The following is a 27187-nucleotide window of genomic DNA, read 5'->3' as shown; positions in this document are numbered from 1 at the left end:
CCCCACCCAGCTTGTGGCTGGGCAGGGGAAGGTCTGCACTGCACGCTGACCAGAACCAAAGAGAGCGAGTTCCCCTGGGAATTCTGCTTTCACCCCTCTGTGTTCTCAGAGGCGCGTCTACTTTCAATTGGTCAATATCTAAATTGACCTCTTCCTTCGGGAAAAAAATTCTCTTTCTGTGTCAAACCACGACAGAGGGGCTGCACCTTGGTTCTCCCGTGCCCCTCCCTGAGGAGACTGGCAGGGGTTGCAGATTTTTGGCATTTGTCCTTGCTGCCCCTCACATCCCCCTGCCCCACAAACAGCCCCGAGCCACCCGTGAGGGACAGGCCCTGCTGTGCCAGGCTGGGCTCAGGGCTTGGCCTTTCTGCTTCCCCCAGCCAGCCCAGGCCTTGCTCAGCATTGCAGTTCCCTGCTCTGAGCCTTGGGCTCCCTGCAATCCTGGCCTCAAGGATCTGCTCTCACCAGTCCCTGGGAGCCTTTGGCAGTCCCTGCCCTCATTGGGGCTCTGTGATGCTCCAAGGGACTTGGAGTTTTGCTCCTGACTTCATGAGCAGCTTCTTCAGCTTTCTCTCAGTGCCTGAGGGTCCTGGACTCAGCTGAAGATCCATTGTAGGGCTCATTAAAGTACACAAAGCCCTCGGTGGGGCGGGCTTCCTCTTCCTGCAATTGTCTACAAGTTTTCAGGCCCTGTACAGCAGATTGGAGTCAGTTTAAAGATCCTTTAAGAAAAGAGATTTAATGGAACATTAATTATTTATTTTAACAGAGTATTTTTTATTTTCCAGTTCAGAGAAGAGCTGATAGAAGTGATCTTGATGCTCACTGTCTCCTTAGGAGGTCTGGGCATGTAGAAGAATGAGCCCCCTGAGGGCTGACCCTGTTTGGACAAGCTGCTCCTCACCCCCAGCCTTACCATGTCTGACATTGCCCACCTGGCACTGACATCCCTGTGCCCTGCAGCAGAACCTTGTCCCTGAGCTCTGCAGCTCCATGTCCCAGCCCATTGCACAGTGTCCCACCTGCTCTCCTAAGGGCTCTGCTTGCACACACGTCCAGGAGAAGTTTTCCTGTTGAGAAAGAAAGAATGGAAAAGCTTGAGCAGGTTTCCTAAACAACAAACCCCACTCAGGAGCCACCTGCTCAGTACAGGCTGCCTGGAGTGGTGTCACCTTTCTACAAGGGACAGTATGACCAGAGCTGATCTCTGGAAGCAGAATTCTCTGAGTCTCCCAGCTGAATTCTCTGTTCCTGTCCTTTCCCTGGATCTCTGTTGCAGATGGAAGCTGCTGGTGCCAGCCTCACCTTTAACCTCTCTTTGGAATGCAAACAGATGTTCCCAGCTGTGTTAAGCAGGATTTGCTCAATGTTTCTATCAATCTTTTGTGTTCCACATGGAACAAATTGGCCATTTTGGCACTGAGGGTGTGACATGGAAGCAAGGAGTCAATTGTGACCCTGGGGACCCATGAAACCAAGGGGCCATGGTGACACAGCAGGGCCATGTGGATCCAGTGGTCCATTGTGACACTGTGGATCCAAGGAGACCATGGAGACACCCCCAGAACCTCATGGAACCAAGGAGTCCATGGTGACCCAGCGGGGCTGCATGGAGCCAATGGTCCATGGTGACACTGCTCGTCCAAGGAGCGCATTTGTACACTGCAGAAGCTCATGGAGCGAGGTGGGCATTGTGACACTGAAGAACTTCATGGCACCAAATATCCATGGGGACACAGCAGGGCATCATGGAACCCAGGAACCGCTGTTGGCAGTGCAGAAACTCCTGGAACCAGGGGCCGTTGTGGCACTTGAGCACCAACACAGCTGCTGCACCTTGTCCCCTGTCCTGCAGAGCTCCTTGGGAGGTACGGCAGGAGCAGAACCCTGGGAGCCTCGGGAATGCCCCTCTGGGATCCATGGCACACACTCCCAGGGGCTGGAATTCCAGTTCCCAGACAGGAAAAGATGTTCCTGCTCTTGAAGGCAAAGCTCTTAACTAGGAGCCACAATCCAAGTGGAGCAAGATCCTACAGTGACATTTCACTACCAGCCTTCCTAACTTCACCCATGGTTGTTGCATCTCATGGATTGGGAATGAAATCAGGGCAGGGTCTTTGGTGGGAGCTTCCCTGGCTCAAGGGAGACACTGAGAGAGAAACAGAGCAGGCAAAGGAAGGCAGGAGAGAAAGGAGGTGTTTTGGTTTGGAAAGACAGGTGTCTTCTAAGGAAGGCAGGAGCCTCCCCTGAAATGAAATAATGTAGGCTCTTTCTTTCTGAATTGTTATAAATTTGAAATTAAGGGGGGCTCTCAGGTAAAAATATGGGAGGAGGAATAACAGTTTTTTATTAGGGAAGAAGATGAAAATATGAACAATGCAGTGAACCAGAACAACACTGAGAGAGCCAGAATACAACCTGACACTCTGTTGAACAGGTTGTTGGTCACAGTCCAATTGGAATTGTGGCTGCAGTCCTCCTGGAGTGATAGGTGTGGTTCTGTTGGAGTAGTGATCCTGTAGAGAAGAGTGTCTTCTCCGGAAGAGGCAGTGCAAGAGGCAGCTGTTCCTCTGGAAAATCCAGCCCAGAAAAGCTGTGTTGGTGGGCCAGAATCTCAAGACTGGATGCAGGTAGGAATGCTTGGCTCCTCCCTCTGGGTGGAGCATCTCACAACAGTTCTTATCAGTCATGCAGTGACATTCAATAGCCCATTATCAGCAGATGTCTCCCCTGAGGGAGGATTGATTGTGGAAGAGATAAGGAAAACTGCCCACTTAACACAGGACAACTGCCATACAGATGGCAAATAGAACACATCTTGCTTTTCAGTCTGGGACAGGAGGTCACAAAATCAGCTGAGAAGGCAGCACTCTGAAAAGCAAACCAGAACTGACAGAAAATGAATGGGACAGAAATCAATAATTCTGATCGTTTTATTTATTATCAAAATAAATCACAACCACCCAGCCCCACACAATTCTGATCCCACAACCTCAAATTTGGATCTCACTTCTCCCAATCTCCTTCCAACCCCATCTCATCCTGGAGACTGTGAATTGAGTAATTTTGGCATGGGGCTGAGGTGGGAACCAGCCATTTTGAGGTGGGATTGAGCAATTTTGGGGTTAGATTGAGGGGTTTCCAGTGGGATTCAGTCATTTTGAGGTGACAGACAAATCCACCTTGTTATTTGGAGTGCAAAGATATGGAGAATACTACCAGATATCCCCCAAGATCCCACAAATCCTCCAGAATATGTTCCCAAACAGTAAATTCCACCTCAAATACCTCTTAAATGGTGGGACTTCTGACATCTCTGGTCAATAACAATTTTAGTTATTTTTCAAGTGCTTTTAAGTGATAAAGACAAATTGGAAGAAAATTAGGGACAAACCAAAACCAGAGACCCCTTGAGCATCCTCTTGTTAGGAAAATAAGGCCTTTTTGTTCATATAGAGTCTCTCATATTCACAGAATAGAGTTTTAATTAGAGCTTGTACTTGTCTGAACATGTTCTCATCTTGTCAGGCATTCCAGTGTCTATCTCATGCATTCCAGTGTCTATCTCATGCATTCCAGTGACTATCTTTCAAGGTTGACTTCGTTACGAAGTTTTTAGGGAGTTAGAACTGTTTTGAAAAGGCTGCTACTAGACACCCAAACACCTAAGCAAATAGATATGTTTCAAGGATAGTTCCGTTACAGACTTGGCAAAACATGTAAACGTGCCTCGAGATAACATTTCTTGTTTTTGAGGGAATTTCCAGGTCGCAGAGACAACCTTAAAGAAGACCACTGGCGCCATCAAGAGGCAGAGAACGACCACCTAACAACAGGGTGCACCTGCGCAGAAGAGACACTGGAGCGTCACCAGAGCGTCACACACCCGGAAGAGACAACCCAATAAGTGGGGGGGAAACGGGGAGCTAGGCGCGGTAGTTGAACCGACTGCCGCCCAGCGCGCGCTGGTTTGCTTTCGCTTTCTGCTATTAATAAATCCTTTTAATTGGATTTGACAGCTATTGTGCTCGTTTATAACAATTTGGTGCCGTGACTCGGATCGGGATCTGGGGAACCTCTCTCTGAGAGGGGCGCCACGATTCCGCTCCCTTGAGCGGACTCAGACCGGGGTTTTTTACCCTCATCCCGACCGACGAACCTAAAAGCCTAGAGAGCGAAAGCAAAGAAAGGGAAGCGGGCCCAGGGTACCCCGTAATTTTTGTGCACAAAAGTCCGGACGAAGAGAAGACGCAGGACGCGTGAGTATAAAGGGGATCCGTTCGGGCGGGGTTCGGGATCCCGGAGTACGGCGAGTGTGTGTGTGTGTGAGAGGAGGACTGGCAGCCGGATTCTCCAAGCGAGTGTGGACCCTCAGTAGTGCGTTTTCCAGAGCCCGCGAGGGCCTGGGCCACGAACCAGGGGAAGCGATTGTGCTGTCGTGAGTGACTGAAGGTACTCCGGAGGACATGGGGCAGGGGGGAAGCAAGGATAAATCCCCCTCCCCGGTGGGGGTAAAACTTCCCCCAATTCCTAAGGAGAGTCCCTTAGGGTTTATGCTAACAAATTGGGAGCACTTTCCAGGGGCACCTGGAAAGGATAAGGCAAAGATGATACACTATTGCATAGAAGTATGGGGAGGACAAGAGATTTCTAAAGGAGTGTTTTGGCCCGTCTTTGGATCCTCAGAGGACTGGGTAAAGCAACTGTTGAATGGTTGGGTACACGCTAAGCAACCTTCTAACCTTGAGGAGAGTGCCTATGCCCAAGTCTGGATAGAAAAGCCGGAGGTGCTCGTGTTTAAACTCTCGGAGGCTTCAGGGGGAAAGAAAAAGAAGGGGCGAGCGGAAGAAGTAATCATTGCACCCCCGCCCTACATTCCCCCTGCACCAAATGCACCCCCTCCTCCTCCACAATCGGATGAGGAAGAATCAGACTCAGACTCTGATCAACCCTCAGGCTCGCGTGGTCCTCTTACCCGAAGTAAGACGCAAGGCAAACTATTTCCCTTAAGGGAAATGCCGATGGGGGGACCAGAGCCGGGGATTGGATTTATTTCGGTGCCTTTAAGTTCGGGGGATGTTAGAGACTTTAAGAAGGAGATGGGAAATTTGCTAGAAGACCCCTTGGGCGTGGCAGAGCGGGTGGATCAATTTCTAGGTCCTAATATATACACCTGGGAGGAATTACAAGCTATACTTAACATTTTATTCACGGCCGAGGAAAGGAACATGATAAGAGTTGCTGGAATGCGAGCCTGGGATGCCCTACCCGCGCATGCCCAGCAGCCAGCCGACACCAAATGGGCTCTCCAGAACCCCAATTGGAATAACCAGGATGAGGCCCATAGAGCTAACATGCGGGACTTTCGGACCATATTAATTGATGGCATAAGAGAGTCCGTTCCTAGGGGCCAGAATATAAATAAAGCATTTAACGACCGACAAAAGAAGGATGAAACCCCCACTGAATGGTTAGAGAGGTTAAGGAAAAGTTTCCAGCTGTACTCGGGATTAGACCCGAATAACCCAATGGGACAGGCAATTCTCAAAGTCCAGTTTGTCTCGAAATCTTGGGATGATATCAGGAGAAAGATACAGAAAATGGATGATTGGCAGGACAGGGATTTAGCAGAATTATTGCGAGAGGCGCAGAAGGTTTATGTCCGCAGAGAGGATGAAAGTCAGAAAAGACAGGTGAAAATGATGGTTGCTGCAGTGAGGGAAAGCAGGCGGGTAGAGGAAGAACAAAAGAGAGTTACTCGGAAAGGGGGGGGTGACAAGGGAAAGGTAGGAGAAAGGGTATGCTATTATTGCGGTAAGAAGGGACATTTCAAGAGGGAGTGCAGGAGGAGGCTAAGGGACGAGGAGGAGTTCAAAATCGAATAGGGGAGTCAGGGGCTCTATTTTATGGGGACCAAGAAACATCAGAAAGAGCCCTTGATAAAATTGAAGGTGGGTCCCCAAGGCCAGGAAATAGATTTCCTGGTCGATACAGGGGCAGAAAGATCTACTATTCAATTTCTGCCTCAGGGCTGTAATTTGTCAAAACAGACAGCCACGGTAATAGGAGCTAAGGGGGAACCTTTTGAAGTACAAATTATCAAAGGGGTGGTGGTGGAATCGGGAACTAAAGTGGGGTTGGGTGACTTCCTATTAGTTCCTGAAGTGGATTACAATTTGTTAGGGAGAGACCTGATTGTTGAATTGGGAGTTCAAATTGAGGTGGTAGAGAAGGAATTAAAGATCAGACTTTGTTCCCTCCGTTTAGAAGATGAAGAGAAAATAAACCCCGAAGTGTGGTATAATCCAGGGACTGTGGGCAAATTAAATATAACCCCATTTACAGTGAAAATCAGAAATCCTGAAATCCCGGTAAGAATAAAACAGTATCCAATTTCACTAGAAGGGAGGAGAGGGTTAAAACCTGAGGTTGAAAGGCTGTTAAACCAAGGACTGCTAGAGCCTTGCATGTCGCCTTTTAACACCCCTATACTCCCGGTAAAAAAGGCAGACGGATCCTATCGGCTGGTGCACGACCTTAGGGAAATTAATAAGCGAACCGTGGCCCGATTCCCAGTAGTGGCGAATCCCTATACTCTTTTAAGCAAACTGGGACCTGAAAATGAGTGGTATAGTGTAATAGACCTGAAGGATGCCTTTTGGGCTTGCCCTCTGGACGAATCCAGCCGAGATTATTTTGCCTTTGAATGGGAGGACCCTGACACGGGGAGGCGACAGCAACTCAGGTGGGCGGTACTTCCACAAGGCTTTACGGAATCACCTAATTTATTCGGGCAAGCCCTGGAACAAATTTTGCAAGACTATAAAACAGACCCAGAGGTAAAGCTAGTTCAGTATGTGGATGATTTGTTAATAGCAGGTAAAGAAGAAGACAAAGTCCGGAAGGAAAGTATTAAACTATTGAATTTCCTGGGACTAAAAGGATTAAAAGTCTCTAAAGCAAAACTACAATTTGTAGAAGAAGAAGTTAGGTACCTGGGACATTATTTGAAAAAGGGAGAAAAGAGAATTGATCCAGATAGAGTACAAGCAATCCTATCTCTGCCCCTACCGCAAAGTAAACGGCAAATTCGTCAGGTATTAGGACTTACAGGATATTGTAGGCAGTGGATTGAGAACTATAGTGGGAAGGCAAGATTTTTGTATCAAAAACTTACCCAAGACGGGCACCTCAAGTGGACAGAGGAGGAAAAATCTAAATTCCAAGAATTAAAAGAAACTCTGGTCCATGCTCCAGTCCTAAGCCTCCCAGATTTAAAGAGGCCCTTCTTTTTATTTGTTAATATCGCAGATGGAGTAACTTATGGAGTACTTACCCAGGACTGGGCGGGGAAAAAGAAACCTATTGCATATCTGTCTAAAATCTTAGACCCTGTAAGCAGGGGATGGCCGGGCTGTTTACAAATAATTGCAGGCTGTGCGGAGTTAGTAGAAGAAGCAAGGAAGATCACCTTTAATGCCACTCTGAAGGTATTAACTCCACATAACATACGGAGTGTAATGCAACAAAAAGCAGACAAATGGATCTCCGACGCCAGGCTCCTAAAATATGAGGGGATTCTATTAGAAACCCCTAATTTCACTTTAGAAACCACCTCATTACAAAATCCAGCCTCCTTCCTCTTCGGAGAGCCCGAAACTGAATCACTGATACATGACTGTGTAATTACTATAGAAGAACAAACCAAAATTAGACCTGACCTGGAGGAAGAAGAATTAGAGACTGGAGAAAAATTGTTTGTTGATGGGTCATCCAGAGTAGTTGAGGGGCAAAGGAGATCAGGATATGCCATAGTGGGGGGGGCTGATTTAAAAGTAATCGAATCTGGACCCCTAGACAAAACATGGTCAGCCCAAGCCTGCGAGATATACGCTATCCTAAGAGCCTTGGAACTATTAAAAGGAAAAGAGGGGACCATCTATACAGATTCTAAATATGGATACGGGGTGGTGCACACTTTTGGAAAATTATGGGAAGAGAGAGGCCTCGTAAATTCACAGGGAAAGGACTTAATCCATCAGAAACTAATAATAGCCCTCCTGAGGGCCTTGAGAGGCCCTACTAGGATAGCAGTGGTCCATTTAAAAGGGCATCAACGGGGAATGGATTACCGGAGTAGGGGTAACAATGCGGCAGACTATGAGGCAAAGAAAGCTGCAATTATCAAGACATTAACCTTAAGTGAGGGAATTAGGAAGGACCTTGTAGATACCCCAAAGAACCCTGGGTCTACTACCCAGGATAAGCTTATATTTACAAGGGAAGAACAAGAGAAGCTTACAAAATTGGGAATAAAAGAGGAATCAGGGAAATGGCTGTTAAAGGATGGGAGGGAGGTTTTACCTAGAGCCATAGCCCAGCGGATGCTCAGTAAATTACACCAGAGAACACACTGGGGCGCTCAAGGACTGGTGGATCACTTTGCCACCCATTATATGACAGTGGGCCTACATGACTTAGCGAAAGGGATTACTAGAAGCTGTCCAACCTGTCTACGAGTAAACAGAAGAAACCTAAGGAAGCTACCCCTGGGTGGGAGGCCAGTGGCAAAGAGGCCCTTTTCAAATTTACAAGTAGACTTTACTGAGCTCCCCAAGATAGGGAGACTAAAATATCTTCTGGTTATAGTGGACCATTTAACACATTATGTAGAAGCAATCCCCACTGCCAGAGAAACAGCTCGGACGGTAACAAAAGCCTTGCTGGAAGAAATAATACCTAGATATGGGGTCCCAGAAACGATAGACTCTGATAAAGGCCCCCATTTCACTTCAAAAATAACACAGATGCTAGCAGAAGCTCTGGGCACAAAATGGGAACAACATACTCCCTGGCATCCACAGAGTTCGGGAAGGGTAGAAAGAATGAATGGGGAAATTAAGAAACAACTCACCAAATTAACACTAGAAACTAAATTATCCTGGATAAAATGTTTGCCGTTGGCATTATTAAATGTTCGAACTCAGCCACGAGCTGATGTAGGACTATCCCCATTTGAAATGCTATATGGGATGCCCTATTCCCTAGAAAAAGTTCAAACCAATCCTAATATTACTGATCAAAGTATTAATAAATACTTAACCATTTTAATGAAATATAAAAAACAGTTATGGGAAAAAGGGATGTGGGCCCAAAGACCACCCCTAGATCTTGTGTTACACCAGGTACAACCCGGCGACTGGGTCCTCATCCGGAGCTGGAAGGAAGATTCGATCACCCCAAAGTGGGACGGACCATACCTGGTTTTAATCACCACTGACTCCGCAGTCCGTACAGCAGAGAAGGGATGGACTCATGCTAGCAGAATAAAGGGGCCAGTGGATCCAACTCGATTTCATACAGCTTCCAAAGAAGCGAGCTGGAAAATTGACGGGAAGCCGGGGGATTTAAAGCTAACAGTAAAGAGAACTTACAAATAATTTTCATGAGCTCTATCAGCTCTAAAGACATTTGGGTTGGAGATAACTGGGAACTGCAAGTACAACTAGTTGGAGAAACAAAACCTCCAGGATACTGTAAACGTCTAGAGGATTCAGCCCAGCAGCCCTTCTATCGGTTCATCCGACTTGAAAAAGAACAGAGACCTTGGGAAGGGGAGGGCCACGCTGAACATCAAAGTATTAGAGTAAGGTGTAGTTGGTTAGATTGTCGTTGTTACCCTTTTGCCTGTTTTTCCTGCAAAATCTGTAAAGGATTGTGGTGGGCTCACTGCAGAAAGGGGAGAGCTCCAAAAAGTGTATGTCAACGCTGCTGGCTGGAGCAGCGCAAATTGACATCTGAAGTACTAAATTACAAGGTTGCCACTCGGGAATTGACTAAAGGATCCCCTGAGTGGTGGGAGGTTTTCGTAAAGGGAATCAACCCTGAATTCCACTGTTACCATTCCAACGAGCCCCTGGGTCCGTTTCTCACGGATATAGTCCAGGTTAAGTGTCGCAAATTAGTTAAAAAACTCAGGTGCGACACTCCACAGTTGAATACAAAAAATTGGATCTCCCGGAGATCAAAGTGGGAGAGAGGGAACGATCCCACCCCTGAAGAATATCTCTGCTGTCGGGAAGATGGCTTGCCCTGTAACTTGTAGCAACCAAGTTGACAGGCGAGACAGAGAGGTAGATAGTGGGGATGAGGGGCCCTCCCAAACCTTGAAAGAGAACGTAAATCATCATGAGTATGAGAATGGTGACAACGGAATGAGGGAAAATGGGAATGTAAAACTGAGCATGATAAGTAACATCCTCCCCTGCAGTGCGTATCACTCAATCCTATGGGTTTTTATGTTTGTATGGTTTCCCCTTCAGAGTGCTACAGCTAACTCACATGAACCCTTTAAATGGACCTTAAGCAGATGGGAAGATCACGATACCCGTCATATTTTACAAACAATAACGGGACCTGGAGCACCGAGCTTCAAAGTTGGAATCTGTGATTTAACTCGGAATTTAAAATGCGGGCGACTGTTAAACTTAACAAGCTTCTATATGTGCCCCGCTTCAAACCCAGGGAAGCAATACTGTAATTACCCCAAACATTATTACTGTGCCTATTGGGGCTGTGAAACAATAGCATCAGCGTGGGCTCCGGGTGGGGGATTAGATAAATATTTAAAGGTAGGACATGGACCAGTAGGATGTAAACGACCACGAGAGTGGCCTTGGACTGGGAAAAACTTACTTGGGAACTGCACCTTTCTTTACCTAAATATCACTCAACCAAGCGATTCTGGGTGGTTAATAGGCAAAACATGGGGGGTTAGGCATTGGATAGAAGGACATGATCCGGGAAATCTGATTCAAATAAAAAAAGAAGTAGCACCGCACGACCCTAGCCCTATAGGCCCAAATCCAATAATAAGCAATAACTTAAAAGAAAGTAATAAAGCCAGAGATAATGTTATAGACAAAGGTAATCAAGAACCTCAGTTATTAGTGCAGAGGTATACAACTTTATGGAAAATCATGCAAGCTACTTTTGGGGTTCTAAATCATACCCATCCTAACCTAACTAAAGGATGTTGGCTTTGCTATATGATAAATCCACCCTTTTATGAAGCTATTGGGATTACATCCGAAGCAAGGGAAATAAATGGTACAAATCCAAAGGAGTGTCTCTGGAAAAAAGAAGGAGATAATGTTCCAGGCATTACCTTGTCCCAAGTTAGTGGGCAAGGAAGATGCGTAGGAAAAATTCCTGCAGATATGCGACACCTCTGCAACACAACAATAAGCATTAACAGAACAGACAAACCTTTTGATTGGCTTATGCCAGCAGTCAATACTAAATGGGTATGTCAACAACTTGGAGTTACACCCTGCCTATCGGTAAAAGCCTTTAATAATTCAGACTTCTGCATTCAAGTTCTAATAATCCCCAGAATCGTATACCACCCAAAAGAATACGTGTTAGAACATCAACAAACCCCTGAACACTACTTGGTTAAGAGAGAACCACTTACAGCACTAACGGTAGCAATCTTGCTCAGCATAGGAGGAGCAGGAGTAGGAACAGGGGTCGCCTCCCTAGTAAGTCAAACCCAAGGTATGAAAGCTCTGCGCACATCTGTAGATGAAGATCTAAGTAGAATAGATAAAGCCATAAGTGAACTAGTTAAATCAGTAAAATCCCTTTCTGAGGTAGTCCTCCAAAACCGAAGGGGATTAGATTTGTTGTTCTTACAGCAAGGGGGACTATGTGTTGCTTTACAAGAAGAATGTTGCGCTTATGTAGACCACACAGGTATTGTAAAAGACACGATGGCTGAGTTACGCAAACAAATAGAACAACGAAAAAGAGAAAGAGAATCCCAGCAAAGTTGGTATGAATCCTGGTTTACATATTCTCCCTGGCTGACCACTCTATTATCCACCCTTGCGGGACCAGTAATTTTACTAATTCTAATACTTACTTTTGGACCATGTATCCTTAGCAAACTTATTACCCTAGTGAAAAATAGGTTAGAAGCTGCACATTTAATGATAGTAAAGCCAAAGTATGAGCCACTTAGCGAAGTAGAGACTGAAGAGTATTTAGAGTTAAGCAAGAGAGAGTTAGAACGCTTTAATGAACAAAAAGGAGGTTAAAATAAAAAGGGGGGATATTGTTAGGAAAATAAGGCCTTTTTGTTCATATAGAGTCTCTCATATTCACAGAATAGAGTTTTAATTAGAGCTTGTACTTGTCTGAACATGTTCTCATCTTGTCAGGCATTCCAGTGTCTATCTCATGCATTCCAGTGTCTATCTCATGCATTCCAGTGACTATCTTTCAAGGTTGACTTCGTTACGAAGTTTTTAGGGAGTTAGAACTGTTTTGAAAAGGCTGCTACTAGACACCCAAACACCTAAGCAAATAGATATGTTTCAAGGATAGTTCCGTTACAGACTTGGCAAAACATGTAAACGTGCCTCGAGATAACATTTCTTGTTTTTGAGGGAATTTCCAGGTCGCAGAGACAACCTTAAAGAAGACCACTGGCGCCATCAAGAGGCAGAGAACGACCACCTAACAACAGGGTGCGCCTGCGCAGAAGAGACACTGGAGCGTCACCAGAGCGTCACACACCCGGAAGAGACAACCCAATAAGTGGGGGGGAAACGGGGAGCTAGGCGCGGTAGTTGAACCGACTGCCGCCCAGCGCGCGCTGGTTTGCTTTCGCTTTCTGCTATTAATAAATCCTTTTAATTGGATTTGACAGCTATTGTGCTCGTTTATAACACTCTGAGCACTGGACAAAACAAACTCAGCAGAAATCAAATTTAACCCTCCATAAAATGCCTTGAGGAAGATTTGCTCTTCCCACAAGTCACTTGTATTGAAAATGCAAACAAATCCCAAACATTAATAAACCAACAACAGAGGCAATTCTGTGGCAATTCCAAATTTCATCAGTTCCAGCACAGTTCCAGCTCAGATGCTGGCAGGTTCTGATTAAAGAAAAGTCGAAATTTGTCCCAATACAGATTATTAAAAGGAAGGGAAAGGTCTGTGTAGCTGTCACAAAGGTGAGAGGGACCAAGAAAATAATGCTTCTCCCCCAAAAGCCCGTGAATTCAGGAGTTATTTGGGAATTTAGCTACTTGAGCTGGGCTTCTTGTAGGACTTTAGTAGCCTTGTGTTCCTCACCGCGTGGTGAATGATCCTTGTCAGTCTCGTTGGTATAATTTGTTCCCTTTCCTCCAGTGATTTTAACAAACTTTTCAGAGAAGGACAACAAAATATTTTCTTTACAATGGCCACCCACAAAAGCAATTTTCCTCATAAGTTCTCCCAAAAGTTGCTCAGCGTGTTATGAACAAAACAGCCTGGCAGGGACACTTGGCTCGAACTAAGTACTGACATTGAAATGTTAATTAGCTAATCGCTCCTGGGAATCACCTACACCCCCACCCAAACTAGGACTAGAATGCAAAATAAGCCAGTGGAATCATGGGAGAGGGTTTTTGGGGATGAAAAACACCCCAAAATGAAAAAGAGGGGCACAGTGGAGGGGGCTGGATGGGTGTGCTGGTTGGGGAAAAGGGAACCCCATCCCTAGTCTGTGTTTAACCTGTCACTATAACCTGCAGAGAACCAGATTGGACTGGGCTGTGGGAAGCAGGCACAAGGAATCAGACACTCTTCCTGGTGTTACCAGGAGGGAAGGAGAGGGATAGCTGCTGCTGGACTTCGGCAGCAGGCTCTGCACATCCCCCCACCCTGCAGCTACCAGTGTGCCAGGAGGAAAGGAGAGAGGACGCTCTGCTGATCCGGACTTCAGATACAGACTGGACACCTCTTCACCTCTGGCTACCAGCATGCCACGGAGACTCCAGGGACAGACTCTGCAGCCTTCTCACCCTTCGGCTACCAGAAGAAGCTACAACTCCCCCCCGCCGAGCTGACTTTTTAATAAAGAGATGAACACTAATAAAGGCAAAGACCCTGTTCATTTCAAGAGGAAGCTGCATTGTAGTTTCTAAGATTTCCTCCAGAAAGAGCCACAAGCTCCTCAGAGGAGGGAACCAGGCTGTTGTCAAAGGCACTTGGGATCAGACAACAGTGCCCTGAAGTCACTCTGCCAAAATAATGTTGCAATCTGGTTAACAAAATTTTTAGAGAGATGCCTCTGCCCCAAATAAGGTGCTAACAAGACCAAATCCAAAGTGGATTTTATTGAACAGTACATGTGAGGTACAGAGAGATGGAAAGAAAGAGAAAAGGGGGGAGAGCAAGGGAGTGACAGGGACAGAAATGTCCCATGGGGCGGGGCAAGTGTGACATTGTCCCCTGTGTGCGTGGCCTTCCCAGGGTGGGGGTTTTACACCTGAGCCAGTTTGGGCAAGGGGGGTGGTGTTCACCCCCCACCCCGAGCAGGGATTGCCTCACTGTTTCAGGTTACAGTGTCAGATGTAACCAAAAGTGTTTTCAGTCCCCATCTCCATAAACTGTTATCAACAGGTGGGGCAATGTTCTTTATCTCTTCCATGGCTCAGCCCTGATAACGCCCTCCAGGGGCCATCTTCTGTTAATGGGCCATTGAGTGTCACTGCAGCACTGATAAAATTACATCATCCCATTGTGGGATGCTCCGCCCAGGGGGAGGAACCAAGCATTCCTATGTGGATATAATCTCACCCTTGCAACACCATGACCACCTTGCCTACTGGATTCCCAGAGGACAAGAGCTCCATAAGCACCACTGGACCTTCAGAGGAAGACCAGACCCTTCTACAGGATCACTGCTTTGACAGAATCACGTTCATCACTCCAGCCGGACTGCAGCCCCCAGTTCATCAGACAGCTACCACCACCCTGAGCAACGGCGTGTCAGGTTATATCCTGATTCTGTGAGTTTAAACCAGCGTTTTTGTATCATTGCTTTGATCTTAATTTTCTTATTCAATTGTCATTCTGGCTAGACTCTCCCCCTGGTTTGCTTTGAAGCCAGTACAAAACTGACTTTGCTCATCACTTGTTTTCCTCCCAAAACAGGATTTCCCATACCCAAACATTCGCCACATGGAGAAGGTTGTGAGGAAGAGGAAGATGCCTCAGGACCCACAAGCAGGTGAGGAGGAAGTCAGTGCCCCTTTCCCCCTCTCTCCTGCTCCATCTCCCAGCCCAGCACAGCCCCCGGCTGCAGGACAGCTCCGCTGCTGGTGCCCTCCTGCTGGGGATGCCCTGGGGGGATCTCCTTGCCCTTCCCTGTGGCATGGAGGCAAATACCATCCTCTCCTTGTCCTTCCTACCCCAGAGCAGGAGCTGAGGATGGAGACCAGGAAGGATAAATCCCTGCAGCAGAACCTTATGGAAGAAGCTGTTTTAAGCAACTCCACAGCGCAGGAATCCAACAGGGAGGAAAATCCCCAGCGACACCACAGGAGGAGGGGCTGCAAGCCCAGCCCAGGATGCTCTGAGGAGGAAAGACCCACTCTGGGCCAGGAAGGTGGACAGAGCTTCAGCCAGAGCTCCAGGCAGAGCTCGGAGCTGGTGGTCCCTGAGCAGCAGCATGATGGGGAGAAGCCCTACGAGTGCTCAGAGTGTGGGAAGAGCTTCAGGCAGATCAATAATCTGAAACGACACCTGATGATCCACACCGGGGAATGGCCCTACGAGTGTGGGGAGTGTGGGAAGGGCTTCCGCTGGAGCTCCCACCTCATCAGGCACCAACGCATCCACACTGGGGAGAGGCCCTACGAGTGTGGGGAATGTGGGAAGGGCTTCAGCTGCAGCTCTGCCCTTTTCAGCCACCAACACATCCACACTGGGGAGAGGCCCTACGAGTGTGGGGAATGTGGGAAGGACTTCAGCTGCAGCTCTGCCCTTGTCCGCCACCAACGCATCCACACTGGGAAGAGGCCCTATGAGTGTGGGGAATGTGGGAAGGACTTCAGCTGCAGCTCTGCCCTTGTCCGCCACCAACGCATCCACACTGGGAAGAGGCCCTATGAGTGTCCCAAGTGTCAGAAGCGGTTTCACAGCAGCTCCAGTCTCCTTGTACATCAGCAGATTCACACGGATGAGAGGCCCTTCCGCTGCCCTTACTGCAGGAAGGGCTTCAAGCAAAACTCCCACCTCATCATGCACCAGCGCATCCACACTGGGGAGAGGCCCTACGAGTGTCCCAAGTGTCAGAAGCGGTTTCACAGCAGCTCCAATCTCCTTGTACATCAGCGGATTCACACGGATGAGAGGCCCTTCCGCTGCCCTTACTGCAGGAAGGGCTTCAAGCAAAACTCCCACCTCATCATGCACCAGCGCATCCACACTGGGGAGAGGCCCTACATGTGCCCCACTTGTGGGGAGAGGTTTCACAGCAGCTCAAATCTCCTCCTGCATGAGCGGGTTCACTCCGAGGAGAGGCGTTTCCTCTGCCCCGACTGTGGCAAGGGCTTCAAGCAAAACTCCCATCTTGTCAGCCACCAACGCATCCACACTGGGGAGAGGCCCTACTTGTGTCCCCAGTGTGGGAAGAGCTTCACCCGGAGCTCTCACTTGACCAAACACCAACGGAGCCACTGGTAAGGGAAGTCCTGAAAATTCCCCAGCTGCAGGAAGAGCTTTGTGCACTGATCCATCTTCATTCCCCATTGGAGGACAATGTTGGGAAGAGCCCTGGTGATCCATGTTCCCTGTGATCCATGCTGGGAAGACATATGTCCCTTTTCTTGCCCCTACCAATGACCTGATGTGGGATTGAAGAACATGAGGGTCTGGCCATGGCCCTGTCACTACATTCACTCCCACCTCAGGTCATTGCCAGGGGCAGGAAAGGGACTCTCTCTGTCTTTCCCTGAGGAGACGGGTGTCCTTTCCATGCAGGAGGAAACACGTGGCCAGGAAGATACAATTGATGGTGATGTAGTTTTCCCTGTAAATAGTTTTCTTATCCCTTCTGTTGTCAATTTTTTTTCTATTCCTGTTTGTTCCTCATCTCGTTGCTATTCCCAGTAAATTGTTCTTATCCCAGCCTGGGATCTTTCCCTTTTTTCATTCAATGGAAGGTGGGAGGGCAATGAGTGCATGCAAGGTTTTAGCAGGAGCAGGAAATTGAGAAATGCCATTCCTGAACCCCAGCCCGTGGAAACCGAGCATCCCAGCTGGTGCCAGCCCTGGTGGCCATGGCAGCAGCCTTGGGAGCAGGTCCCTGGCTGGGGCTGAGGGAACCTCTTCACTCTGGTGCCCAGGGACAGGAGTGGAGGGAGCGGCTGCAGCTGAGTCGGGGCCGGCTTACGTTGGATCTCAGGAAAAGGTTTTTGCCCAGAGGCTGCTGGGGCACTGCCCAGGCTCCCCAGGGAAGGGTCCCAGCTCCAGGGCTCTCTGAGCTCCAGCAGCGTTTGGACAGCGCTGCCAGGCCCAGGCTGGCAGTGTTGGGGTGTCCTGTGCAGGGCCAGCAGTTGGACTCGAGGATCCTGATGGGTCCCTCCCAGCTCAGCCAATTCTGTGGTTCTGGGATCCATGACCCTGGGGATGGGAGTGCCAATGGTTGCCATGGCAACGGGCTCCAGGCCTGAGCTGGTGTCCATGGCAACCACCCCTGGCATGGGGTCTCCATGGAGCTGCCCAGGGACTGACCATAGCAACAGGGGCTGGGGATGGTTGCCATGGAAACTGACCATAGCAATAGGGGCTGGGGATGGTTGCCATGGAAACTGACCATAGCAACAGGGTTTCCTGGTGATGGTTGCCTTGTAAGGATGAGATTTGTCATAGGCCCTCAGAGGGGTTCCATGGGGACTTTCCAAGAGTCTCCAGGCTGTTTTTAAGAGCTGGAGTGTCACACACAGAGACAGGGGCTCCATGGAGCCCTCTCAAGGGTTTCTGGGGATGGCAAGACCCGTGTGGTCAGAGGCAGTCACAGCCATTCCGTGGTGACATCCCAGGAAACCTTGGGCTGCAAAGGCACTGATCTGTCACAGGCACTCACGGGGGCTCCACAGTGACATCCCAGGAGTCCCCAGGCTGCCAAAGAGCCGGGATGTCACACATACTCCTGTCATGTGCAGAGTGGGAGCTTCAGGCAAAAGCTTTATTTCATTATTGGAGAAACTCCTGCTGAGTCATGAGATGGAAAAATGACACCCAACAGCCACCATGGATCCTCAAACCCCTGCAGGGCCTCCAGACTTCTACAATTCCTTTTAAGAGAAGAGACGGGGAGTGACTGAATCCACACCCAGCCCCAGAATTTGTCAAAGGTTTATGTATAAATGATTGGACAGGATAGAATTGAACAATTTGTCAATGCAATTTTCTCTACAGGATTAATGATGGAATACCAGATATATTTATATAAATACAATCAGATCATGATTAGATAATAAGCTCTTAACCAGAGTTATTTACTCCACAGTCCAGAATCTATAACAATTATAGGATATTCTGCTTTAGGAAGCAATTTTGAAGTCAAGAGGGCCTTGCTGGAGTGGTTTGAGCCCATTGCAGGCAGCGCCTCCTGCTCCAGCAGGAACTGCCTTTCCTGTGCCAGGAGCAGGGCAGGTCCTGCTGCAGGAACAGCCCCAGGCCAGCCCCAGCACAGGGAAGGCCTCGGGCACAAGGGCAGAGTGCCGTGCTGGGAGCTGTGCCAGGGACAGCCCGAGGCACCAAAGGCACCTTGGCAGCAGCAGCTGTTTGCAGGGCATGGCCAGAAGCCTCCCTTGCAACCCGGCCTGGTGGCCAGCGCTGCAGAGCTGCTGCCTTAGGGCTCATTTCTGGATGGGCTCTGAAAAGCCACTTCTGCTCCAGGAGCCTGACTGGGAAGCCATTGGCCCAGCACCTTGGGGACAAGATATTAATGACAAAACTCTTCATTCCAGCAGAGACAAGGCAGGGGCAGAGGAAAGGGGAGAGCCAGGCCCAGGGGACAGGGCTGCCATGGTGATGGCTGTGAGGTCACTGCCCTGCAGCAGCCTGGCTGCCCTCAGCAGACATTTTGGCCAGAACTGTTGTGAGGGCACCCAGCACATCCAAGAACCCACACAACAGGAATTCCATCCTTGGGGAGGGGAGGGGATTTCACTGGGTCAGGTTGCACACACTCCCTGATTTTTGAGCATTCCTGGGATGGGAAATCCACTTCTCTGGAAAAACATTTGCCATTTTGTGCCACTCTCATCACTGTAAATATTTCCTCCTTCTAACAAATTTAAATCCACTCTCATTCAGTTTAGAGATATTTACCATTGTTCTGTCACTGCTAGACTTGGGAGAAAATAACTTTGATAACTATTTTTCCATTTTCACAGACCTTAGGGAGGACCCAAATATCTCCCAAGATGGGGTTTGAAGGCTTCATCACATAACGAACACGTAGAGGCTGCAGGCTCTGGGCTCAGCTGTGTGCAGACTGAGGACAGAACAGGAGTAGCCTGGGAAGGATTGAAGGGTGGTTCCACAGATGCTGGAGTTTTATTTCATTGCATAAAACAGCCGGAGAAAGAAATAATGGCACCAAAGGTGTAGAGTGCCCCTGCCCAATGAGGTGGGAATTTTACCCAGACACAGCATCCGGCGAGAGCGTGACTTAAAGAAGATTCCACCCCTCCACGCTGTGGGGTGTGCCCTTGAAATCCTGGGAAAAGACACTCTACCCTATCTGATCAAATGAGGAATGGCCCCAGAATGTTCTTATTTTTCTGTACCCTTATTGGCTTAAATTGTGCTGCAATGTCCCCACTGTAGTTTTTTCCATTGATTGTCCTCCTCGATCCACCCCTTTGCAGTCTCCTGCTCCTCTTAATATTGGACCTTGATCCTAAACTCCACCCCTACCCTGTAATATAAAAGTCTTGACCCTACCACCTCGTTTCTTGTGTATGTCCCTGGGAAAATGAAGAATCCTCAGTTTTCTAAAGCAAGACCTGTCCTGTTGCCTTCCTTTCCCTGTTGGTCATTGGTGTCTGCCTGAGGTCTGAGACTCTGGGGCCTGGGGCAGTTGTTGTGCCTTTTGCTGCAGCAGAACACAACAGTGCTTTCCTCCCTATGGAAAAAAGAACCGTTCTTATCTATGCAGAAATTGCGGGAATTGGGCTTCCACCTCCCAAATTCCCTATATCCAAGGGTTGCTTTCAGACAAAAGCTACCAGGAAAGAGAGGTCTGGTTGCCCTTGGCCCCTGGTGGCCGCCTTTCATCTGCCCCTCTAACGCTGGTGTTCCATGCTTTCCTTCCTATGGAAAGAACCATCCTCCTCCAAGTGTCCATGTCTAAAATTGGGATTCCACCTATAAAATTCCCTATATCCAAGGGTTGCTCCCAGACAAAATCTGCCAGTACCATCAAGTTTGGCTCCCATTGGCCTCTGGTGGCTGCCCCTGCCACACTGGGGCTCGGTTCTTTCCTTCCCATGGAGATCACTGTGACACTGTGGGCACCTCATGGAACCAAGGGGATCATTGTGGCACCACTGGAGCCCATGGAACCAAGGGGCCATGGTGACACCGCGGGGCATCATGGACCCAGAGACCATTATGACTCTGTGGGGCCTGATGGAACCATGGAGACCATTCCTACCCTTCAGGGCCTCATGTCACCAAGGGGGCATTGTGACACCTCAGGGCCTCCTGGAAGCCTGCAAGCTCTGGCTGTCCTTGTCCTCTGGTGGTCATCTCTCATTCCCCCAGGAAACATTGGCACACTGTTCCTTCATTCCTGTGGTAAAGAACCGGCCTTCATGTCCAGGGACCATGGCCAAAATTAGAATTTGGCCTCCCAATTTCCGTGTATCCAAGGATGCTCCTACACAAAAGTAGCCAGGACAGACAGGTCATGCTGGCCCTGTCATCTGGTTATTTTCTTAGACTCTGATCTGAATGTTTTCATTTGAAAACACCTTGGAGAGGGCCCAGAGATCTCCCAAGGAGGGGTTCTGAGCCCTTGGACACATAGCCACTGCATATGGACAAAGGAGCTCTGTGCTCTGTGCTGCCATGGTGGTTTTGCATCATGGAAGGGATGTCCTGGGAGAAGCTGCTAGCAGTTTCCTCTGTGTCTGACAAAAACCAATCAGTAATTAGCTTTGAGAGCTGACAGTCTGTTAAAGCACTAAGGAAGCTGCAGACGCCTCTGTGTAGACACAAGTTAGAGATGAGAAAGCCTGGCTGGGTCTCTGTCCCTTCTGGCCCCACAGAGGTGCCGAGGCCGGCCCAGCCCCGTCTCGGCCGTGGGGCCGGGCGGCTCCTGCCGTGGGGCCGGGCCCCTTCCCAGGGAGCCGCCAGGCGCCATCGGCTGCCGGGCAGGGCAGGGGAGGCCGCGGGGCCGAGGCCGGGCCGTGGCTGCGGGTGCTGACATCTGGCCCTGCCGAGCCCTGCCCCGCCGCCAGCCCGGGCCCGGCCAGGATCCGCCGGGCCCCAGGAGCAGCCCCGGGCCGGGCCGGCTCGGCCAAGGCTCTGCCGCCCTTGGGCTTCGCCCGCAGCCGGCGGGCAGGGCAGGAGAAGCCATCGGCCCCGGCCGTGCTGCTGCTGGGCTCTGGCCTGGCTGCTGAGATCCTGGCCCTGCCCCAGCGCGGCCCAGCCTGACACAGCCCCAGCGCAGCCGCTGCAGAAACCTCCATGGCAAAACAGCTCTGGCCGCAAGCACCGAGCCCGGCCGGGCTCTCGGAACCATCTGCAGCCCTGGGAGATATTGACTCTGCCAGTGCTGCCATCCTCCCTCCTGTGAGAGAAAAGGACACAGGGCAGGCACACAGAGGAGCAGCATGGACACACCGAGGGCAGGGAAGAGGAAGTTGAGTCCCAGATGGGAGGGATGAGGAGATGCCTTGATCTTGGGGCTGGAATACTCTGGTTAAGCTATGGAGAAGGATGTCATTGATACATCAGACTCTTTTTCTCTATAAGACATTGAAAAGTATGGGGAGATTACTTGTTTCAGCAAAGGCCTCCATGCTAAAGTAAGCGAATGTTGAAGTAGCTGTGATCTCCTGTGAGAGGTTTGAACAGAGAAAGGGAGAACAATGATGAGATTCTGTGCCCTCAGGGAGAGAAGACCTCTGTTCCCAGAGATGAAGATGATTTCAGAAATAGATGAAGAGAACCTTTGCTCTTAAACAGCTCATCTTGAAATTAATATCCCATAACTTGGCATGGCCCATAAGCACAGCTGTGGGAAAAGGTGGGAAAAGATGAGAGGGAGTTCACAACTGCAGATTTCTCCAGGCAGCTTCTATTTGTGGAAATGAAAAGCCATGAGATAACTGTTTTCTTGTGGAGAAGTCTCCATAACATTAACAGGAAGAACTTCTCTCCATAAGTGAAGTGAAGAAAGACTATTTTAGAGGTGGTAAACTGATGGAAAATTTTAGGTGTTGTCTCTTTACATTGTCAGGTTGTATGGAGAGAGGAAGTGTTCTGAAAGTTTTCCTCTAATTCTTAATACTCCTTCTTTAGTTATTGTTAATACAATTTTATTTATACCCTTTTAAAATTTTGAGCCTACTTGGCCTTTCTCCTAATCCTATCTCATAGCAGGAAATGAGTAAGTATATTCTAGTGAGTGCACTGGTAATTAGCCAACACTTAACACACCACACTAATTGAAGCATTGGCCGAGAAATCTCAAAACGGTGAACCAAAACCACTACAGAAACTTCCTGATGAACTGCACCAGAGCAGAGAGAAAACAAGGCAGAACCATAATTTGTAAGGAATTGCTTGACCCTAATGAGCCCCGTGGTGCATTTGGAGCTGAGCCCTGGAACCTCAGGGCCTGAGAGGAGATTGCACAAACCTTTCCTGCAGTCAAAGTCAGAGGAAAACCCGAAAGTGGTTGGAGTCTAAAGCATTAATGGGACCCACAAAGGTCCATCTATACCACAGACTCTTCATAGAGTCCTTGGAGGAGGGAACTGGAGGCCAGGATGGCACAAAAACGTCTCAGAGACTGAAAATGGCGCAAAGAACTCTCAATGTGGAAAGGACAATCCAAAGTACGTTACAAAAGTTAAGAATCTAAAAGTATTCATGAGCTCCACTGAGTGTCAGTATAAAGTTCTAAAGGGACTCATTAAAGCATATAATTGGGGCCATGATTGCACAAACCTCTCACAGAGTCTGTAGCAAAAGGGAAACACCAAGTACCTTAAAAGAACTGAAGTACCTTGAAGCATTAATGGGCCCCACCGAGTGTTGTTCCTGACAAAGCCTCGCCAGGGAGTAATTAAAGCAGTTAATTGGAGGCCATGATTGCACAAAGCGCTCAGAGACTCCAAGGAAAAAACAAAATCCAAAGTCCTTCCAAAAACCTGCAGTCCCTGGGAGCATGAAGGAGCCCCCAGAGCCATTCCTGACCAAGGCTCCCCAGGGACTCCTTCCAGCAGATCCTTGAGGCCACTGGGATGTGGGCTAGGGGGGGAAGCTGAGGGCAGGACCAGGGGCTGACAGTGCCCAGCCTGGCTGGGGCTGTGCCAGGAGGCCCCAGGGCCTCAGGACAAGGTGTCTCCTCACAGCCCTTGGTGGCACAGACCCTGCTGTGCCCCAGGGCACCAAGACTTGGCTTCTCTTTGTCCCCACCTGGCATCAGTGCCTCCAGTTCTCTGCTCTGCCTGGGGCCTGGGGACACTTTCTCAGTCGTGTCCCTCAGTGGGACCCATTAAAAGTCCCAGAAACTTTGGAGCTGGATTGCGACTTGGAGTTCTGCAGAGGTTTCTGCAGCTCCCTCTCAGGGCCTGATGTTCAGGGCTGAGCACAAAGCCCCAGAGGTTCATTAAAGTCCTTGTGCTGTGTCTGTGCTGCTGAGCTGGGCCGGGCTCCTGGCACAGAGGGTGATCCTGGTAACCAAGCAGAGCTTCAAAAGCACATTTCTCTTGCTGAGCAGCTCTTCTCCCAGCCCAGCAGGGCTGGGGCACTGCCTGCAGCCAGCGCGGGCACAGCACAGAGGCACAGAGAGCTTCAATCAGTCAGGGCTGGGAAGGGGCTGAGAAGTGCCTGGGGCAGAATCACTGCCAGCCCTTGGCACAGGAACCTCTGGCTGCAGGACAATGCAGCTGCAGCTCCTGGAGAGATCTCCTAAAGCTGGAACATGCCAATGCCCACAGCCCCTGTGAGTGCATTCTCTGCTCATCTCCTGTGCAGAGCAGCCAGGGGTGCCCAGGGCTGTCCTGCAGAGCAGGGTCCTGCAGCCCAGGGCGCTGTGCTGGGCCAGGGACTCTGCTGCCTGCCAGGGACAGCTCTCAGCTGGGCCTGGAGCTGCTCCCAGCGCTGGGGGACAAGATCTGGGGGGAAGGAGACAGCTGGTAAATCTTGGAATGTTCTCCTTGTGTGGTGAGGATGCTGCATTGTTCAGGACTGTTCCCAGCATGGCATTTAACTCCACAACTTTTCCAAATAAATTATACAGGGAGCATAGCAAGACAAGATCTGCATAAATGGGAAATTTCTGCATTGTTATGTACTAATCTTTGTTGCCTGGATGGGGAATTCCCCATAGATATGCATCTCTCAGTTCATATTGAGAAAAAGAAAAGTTTTTTTCACATCTAAATAAACCAGGCAGTAACAGAATTCAACACACGGCCCCTTAGATGCAGCATCTTTGTGCTTTTTCCAGCCTGCTCAGGATTGCTCTGATGTTACCATCAGAGCTTGCAGAGCCAGATCTGTCCCTGGGCAGTGCCTGAGCTGGGAGGGGTCTGCAGGGCAGAGCTGAGCCCCCAGGGCTGGGCTGGGCTCTGGCAGCTCTGGCAGGGCTCAGCCCTGGGCACAGGGAAGCAGCTGCTGGCAGGGACAGCTCCAGGCAGAGAGTCCTGGGCAGGCAGTGGGGGCAAAATGCCAGCAAGCTGTGCTGGGATATTTAAAGTTCTCTCCACACCCAGCTATTCCATAATAATTTTTCTTACAGATTCCCACGTGAAGCCACAGCAAATGTCCAACAGCAGCTCCATCAGCCACTTCCTCCTGCTGGCACTGGCAGACACGCGGCAGCTGCAGCTCCTGCACTTCTGCCTCTTCCTGGGCATCTCCCTGGCCGCCCTCCTGGGCAACGGCCTCATCATCAGCGCCGTAGCCTGCGGCCACCACCTGCACACGCCCATGTTCTTCTTCCTGCTCAACCTGGCCCTCAGCGACCTGGGCTCCATCTGCACCACTGTCCCCAAAGCCATGCACAATTCCCTCTGGGGTATCAGGAACATCTCCTACACAGGATGTGCAACCCAAATTCTTTTTTTCGTTTTTTATGCTACTACAGAGTTTTCTCTCCTGACCATCATGTGCTATGACCGCTACGTGTCCATCTGCAAGCCCCTGCACTACGAGACCCTCCTGGGCAGCAGAGCTTGTGCCCACATGGCAGCAGCTGCCTGGGCCAGTGCCTTTCTCAATGCTCTCCTGCTCACAGCCAATACATTTTCCCTGCCCCTGTGCCATGGCAATGCTCTGGGCCAGTTCTTCTGTGAAATCCCACAGATCCTCAAACTCTCCTGCTCCAAATCCTATCTCAGGGAACATTGGGTTCTTGTGGTTACTGGTAGTTTATCATTGTGTTGCTTTGTGTTTATTGTTTTCTCCTATGTGCAGATCTTCAGGGCAGTGCTGAGGATCCCCTCTGAGCAGGGACGGCACAAAGCCTTTTCCACCTGCCTCCCTCACCTGGCTGTGGTCTCTCTGTTCATCAGCACTGCAGTGTTTGCCTACCTGAAGCCCCCTGCTATCTCCTCCCCATCCCTGGATCTGGCCCTGTCAGTTCTGTACTCGGTGGTGCCTCCAGCCCTGAACCCCCTCATCTACAGCCTGAGGAACCAGGAGCTCAAGGCTGCATTGAGGAGACTGATGACTGGATGCTATCAGAAACATTAAACTGCTAGCCAATTTCTCCAAATCACTCATTTTAGCAGTAATTTATGGTCATTTTTGTTCATGTGCTTGTAGCTGCTTTAACCCTTTGTTTTAATTTTTTCATATTTTCCTCAAAGAAAAACCATTCCTTGTGCCATTTCCCATTTTGATTTTCTCTACATTCCCTTTGGCCACCTACTGTGTTCAAAGAGGGATTGTGCTCTCAGTGGCTTTCAAGGAACTAAAGGATGTCCCAGCAGAGTTTTCTGCAGAGAGGCCCTTTTGTTGCCTTCTCTGGAGCTGCAGCAGCAATGTCTGTGTGCAGAGCTGGGGCAGATCAGTGCTGGCACAGCAGCTGTGCCCAGCAGCAGCAGCACTTGGTGCTGCCAGTGCTGCTCCCGTGGCCCTGCCCCGCTGCCCTGGTGGCTCTGGTGTTGCTGCAGGGCCTGAGTGCTCTCGGGGCCGGGCACAGTCCTGGGGGTGGCAGTGCCGGGACTGCAGCAGGGACAGGCCATGGGCACTGCTGGGGCAGCGCTGACGCCTCAGGCCAGGGCCTGGGGGCTCCAGGCTCCTTGCCCAGGCTCTCTCAAGAACACAGCCAGGCCAATGCTCAGCATAGAAAACCCCCGTGAGCAGCCCCAGGCTGGCCGTGGGCAGGCTGGGGGGCAAACAGCACGGCTGGTGCTCTGCAAGGGCCCTGGGGGAGACGGGAAGGAGCAGCAGAGCAGGGGCTGATCCATCCCCAGTGCGCTGCACAGCCCAGGGCAGCATCCCAGAGCGTCCTCATGGAGCTGCCAACAACATCCCCCCTCTGCAGCCCTGGCCTCTGCCCCAGCTCACAGAGGTGCCGCATCCTTGCAGGCACAGACACGGCAGCATTGGCTCAGCAGCCCCTGTTTGCATTGCACACAGCAGGCGGGAGCACCCCCATGCTGGTGCTGTGGGGACATGAACCTGAGGCAGCACAAATGCCATCAGCCCCTGAAGCCAGGAAGGGCTGGGGGATGCTAGGGAAACCACTCAGCTTTGTCCTGGCCTCTGCAGCCAGCCAGAAAGTTTGTTCCCATCAGCTGGGAGTATCCTGTCCCACTGCAGACGCTGCTGCTCAAAGCCAGGGCTGCCTGGCAGCCACCTCCAAACTGCCCTGAGCATTTCCTTGGCTTCACCTTTGCTTTCTTTATTCTTCCTGATACAAATTTCTTCCTCTTGCCCATCCTTGTTCCCTCCCCTGCATACAGCCCATCCCTGTTTGCCCTTTCCTCTCTGGCCCCACTCCTCATTGTAGTTCCTGACTTGGCACCTTGGGAACATCCCTTGGGGAGCAGAATCATCCATCCACATCCTTCCACAAGTGCTGCAGGAATTGTCTGCAGGCTCCTGCAGTACCTGGTGCTGCTCCCTTGCCAGAGGCACCCCAGGC

The 27187-nt window shown here is 49.9% G+C and overlaps 2 protein-coding genes and 1 long non-coding RNA gene across 3 annotated transcripts; all 3 read left to right on the top strand.

The window, feature by feature from the left end:
* The first annotated feature begins 3426 nt into the window (after positions 1-3426).
* Positions 3427-12707, top strand: LOC146764142 (uncharacterized). Its single transcript, XR_014950963.1, has 2 exons — positions 3427-4259; positions 9186-12707. It is a non-coding gene; the product is annotated as an uncharacterized LOC146764142 (long non-coding RNA).
* A 2546-nt stretch (positions 12708-15253) lies between these two features.
* LOC146764141 (uncharacterized) lies at positions 15254-17033 on the top strand. Its single transcript, XM_085565543.1, has one exon. It carries the CDS (start codon positions 15268-15270, stop codon positions 16522-16524), a length of 1257 nt encoding a protein of 418 aa, XP_085421669.1. The 5' UTR covers positions 15254-15267; the 3' UTR covers positions 16525-17033.
* A 7545-nt stretch (positions 17034-24578) lies between these two features.
* On the top strand, positions 24579-26186 carry LOC144247961 (olfactory receptor 14J1-like). Its single transcript, XM_077789770.2, has one exon. It carries the CDS (start codon positions 24760-24762, stop codon positions 25786-25788), a length of 1029 nt encoding a protein of 342 aa, XP_077645896.2. The 5' UTR covers positions 24579-24759; the 3' UTR covers positions 25789-26186.
* The last annotated feature ends 1001 nt before the right edge of the window (positions 26187-27187 follow it).

Source organism: Lonchura striata, chromosome 36 (assembly GCF_050655825.1).
Source record: "Lonchura striata isolate lonStrDom1 chromosome 36, ASM5065582v1, whole genome shotgun sequence".
NCBI classification, from domain to species: Eukaryota; Metazoa; Chordata; class Aves; order Passeriformes; family Estrildidae; genus Lonchura; species Lonchura striata.
The sequence above is the reverse complement of the archived record's forward strand: the minus strand, read 5'-3'. Positions and strand labels throughout refer to the sequence as shown.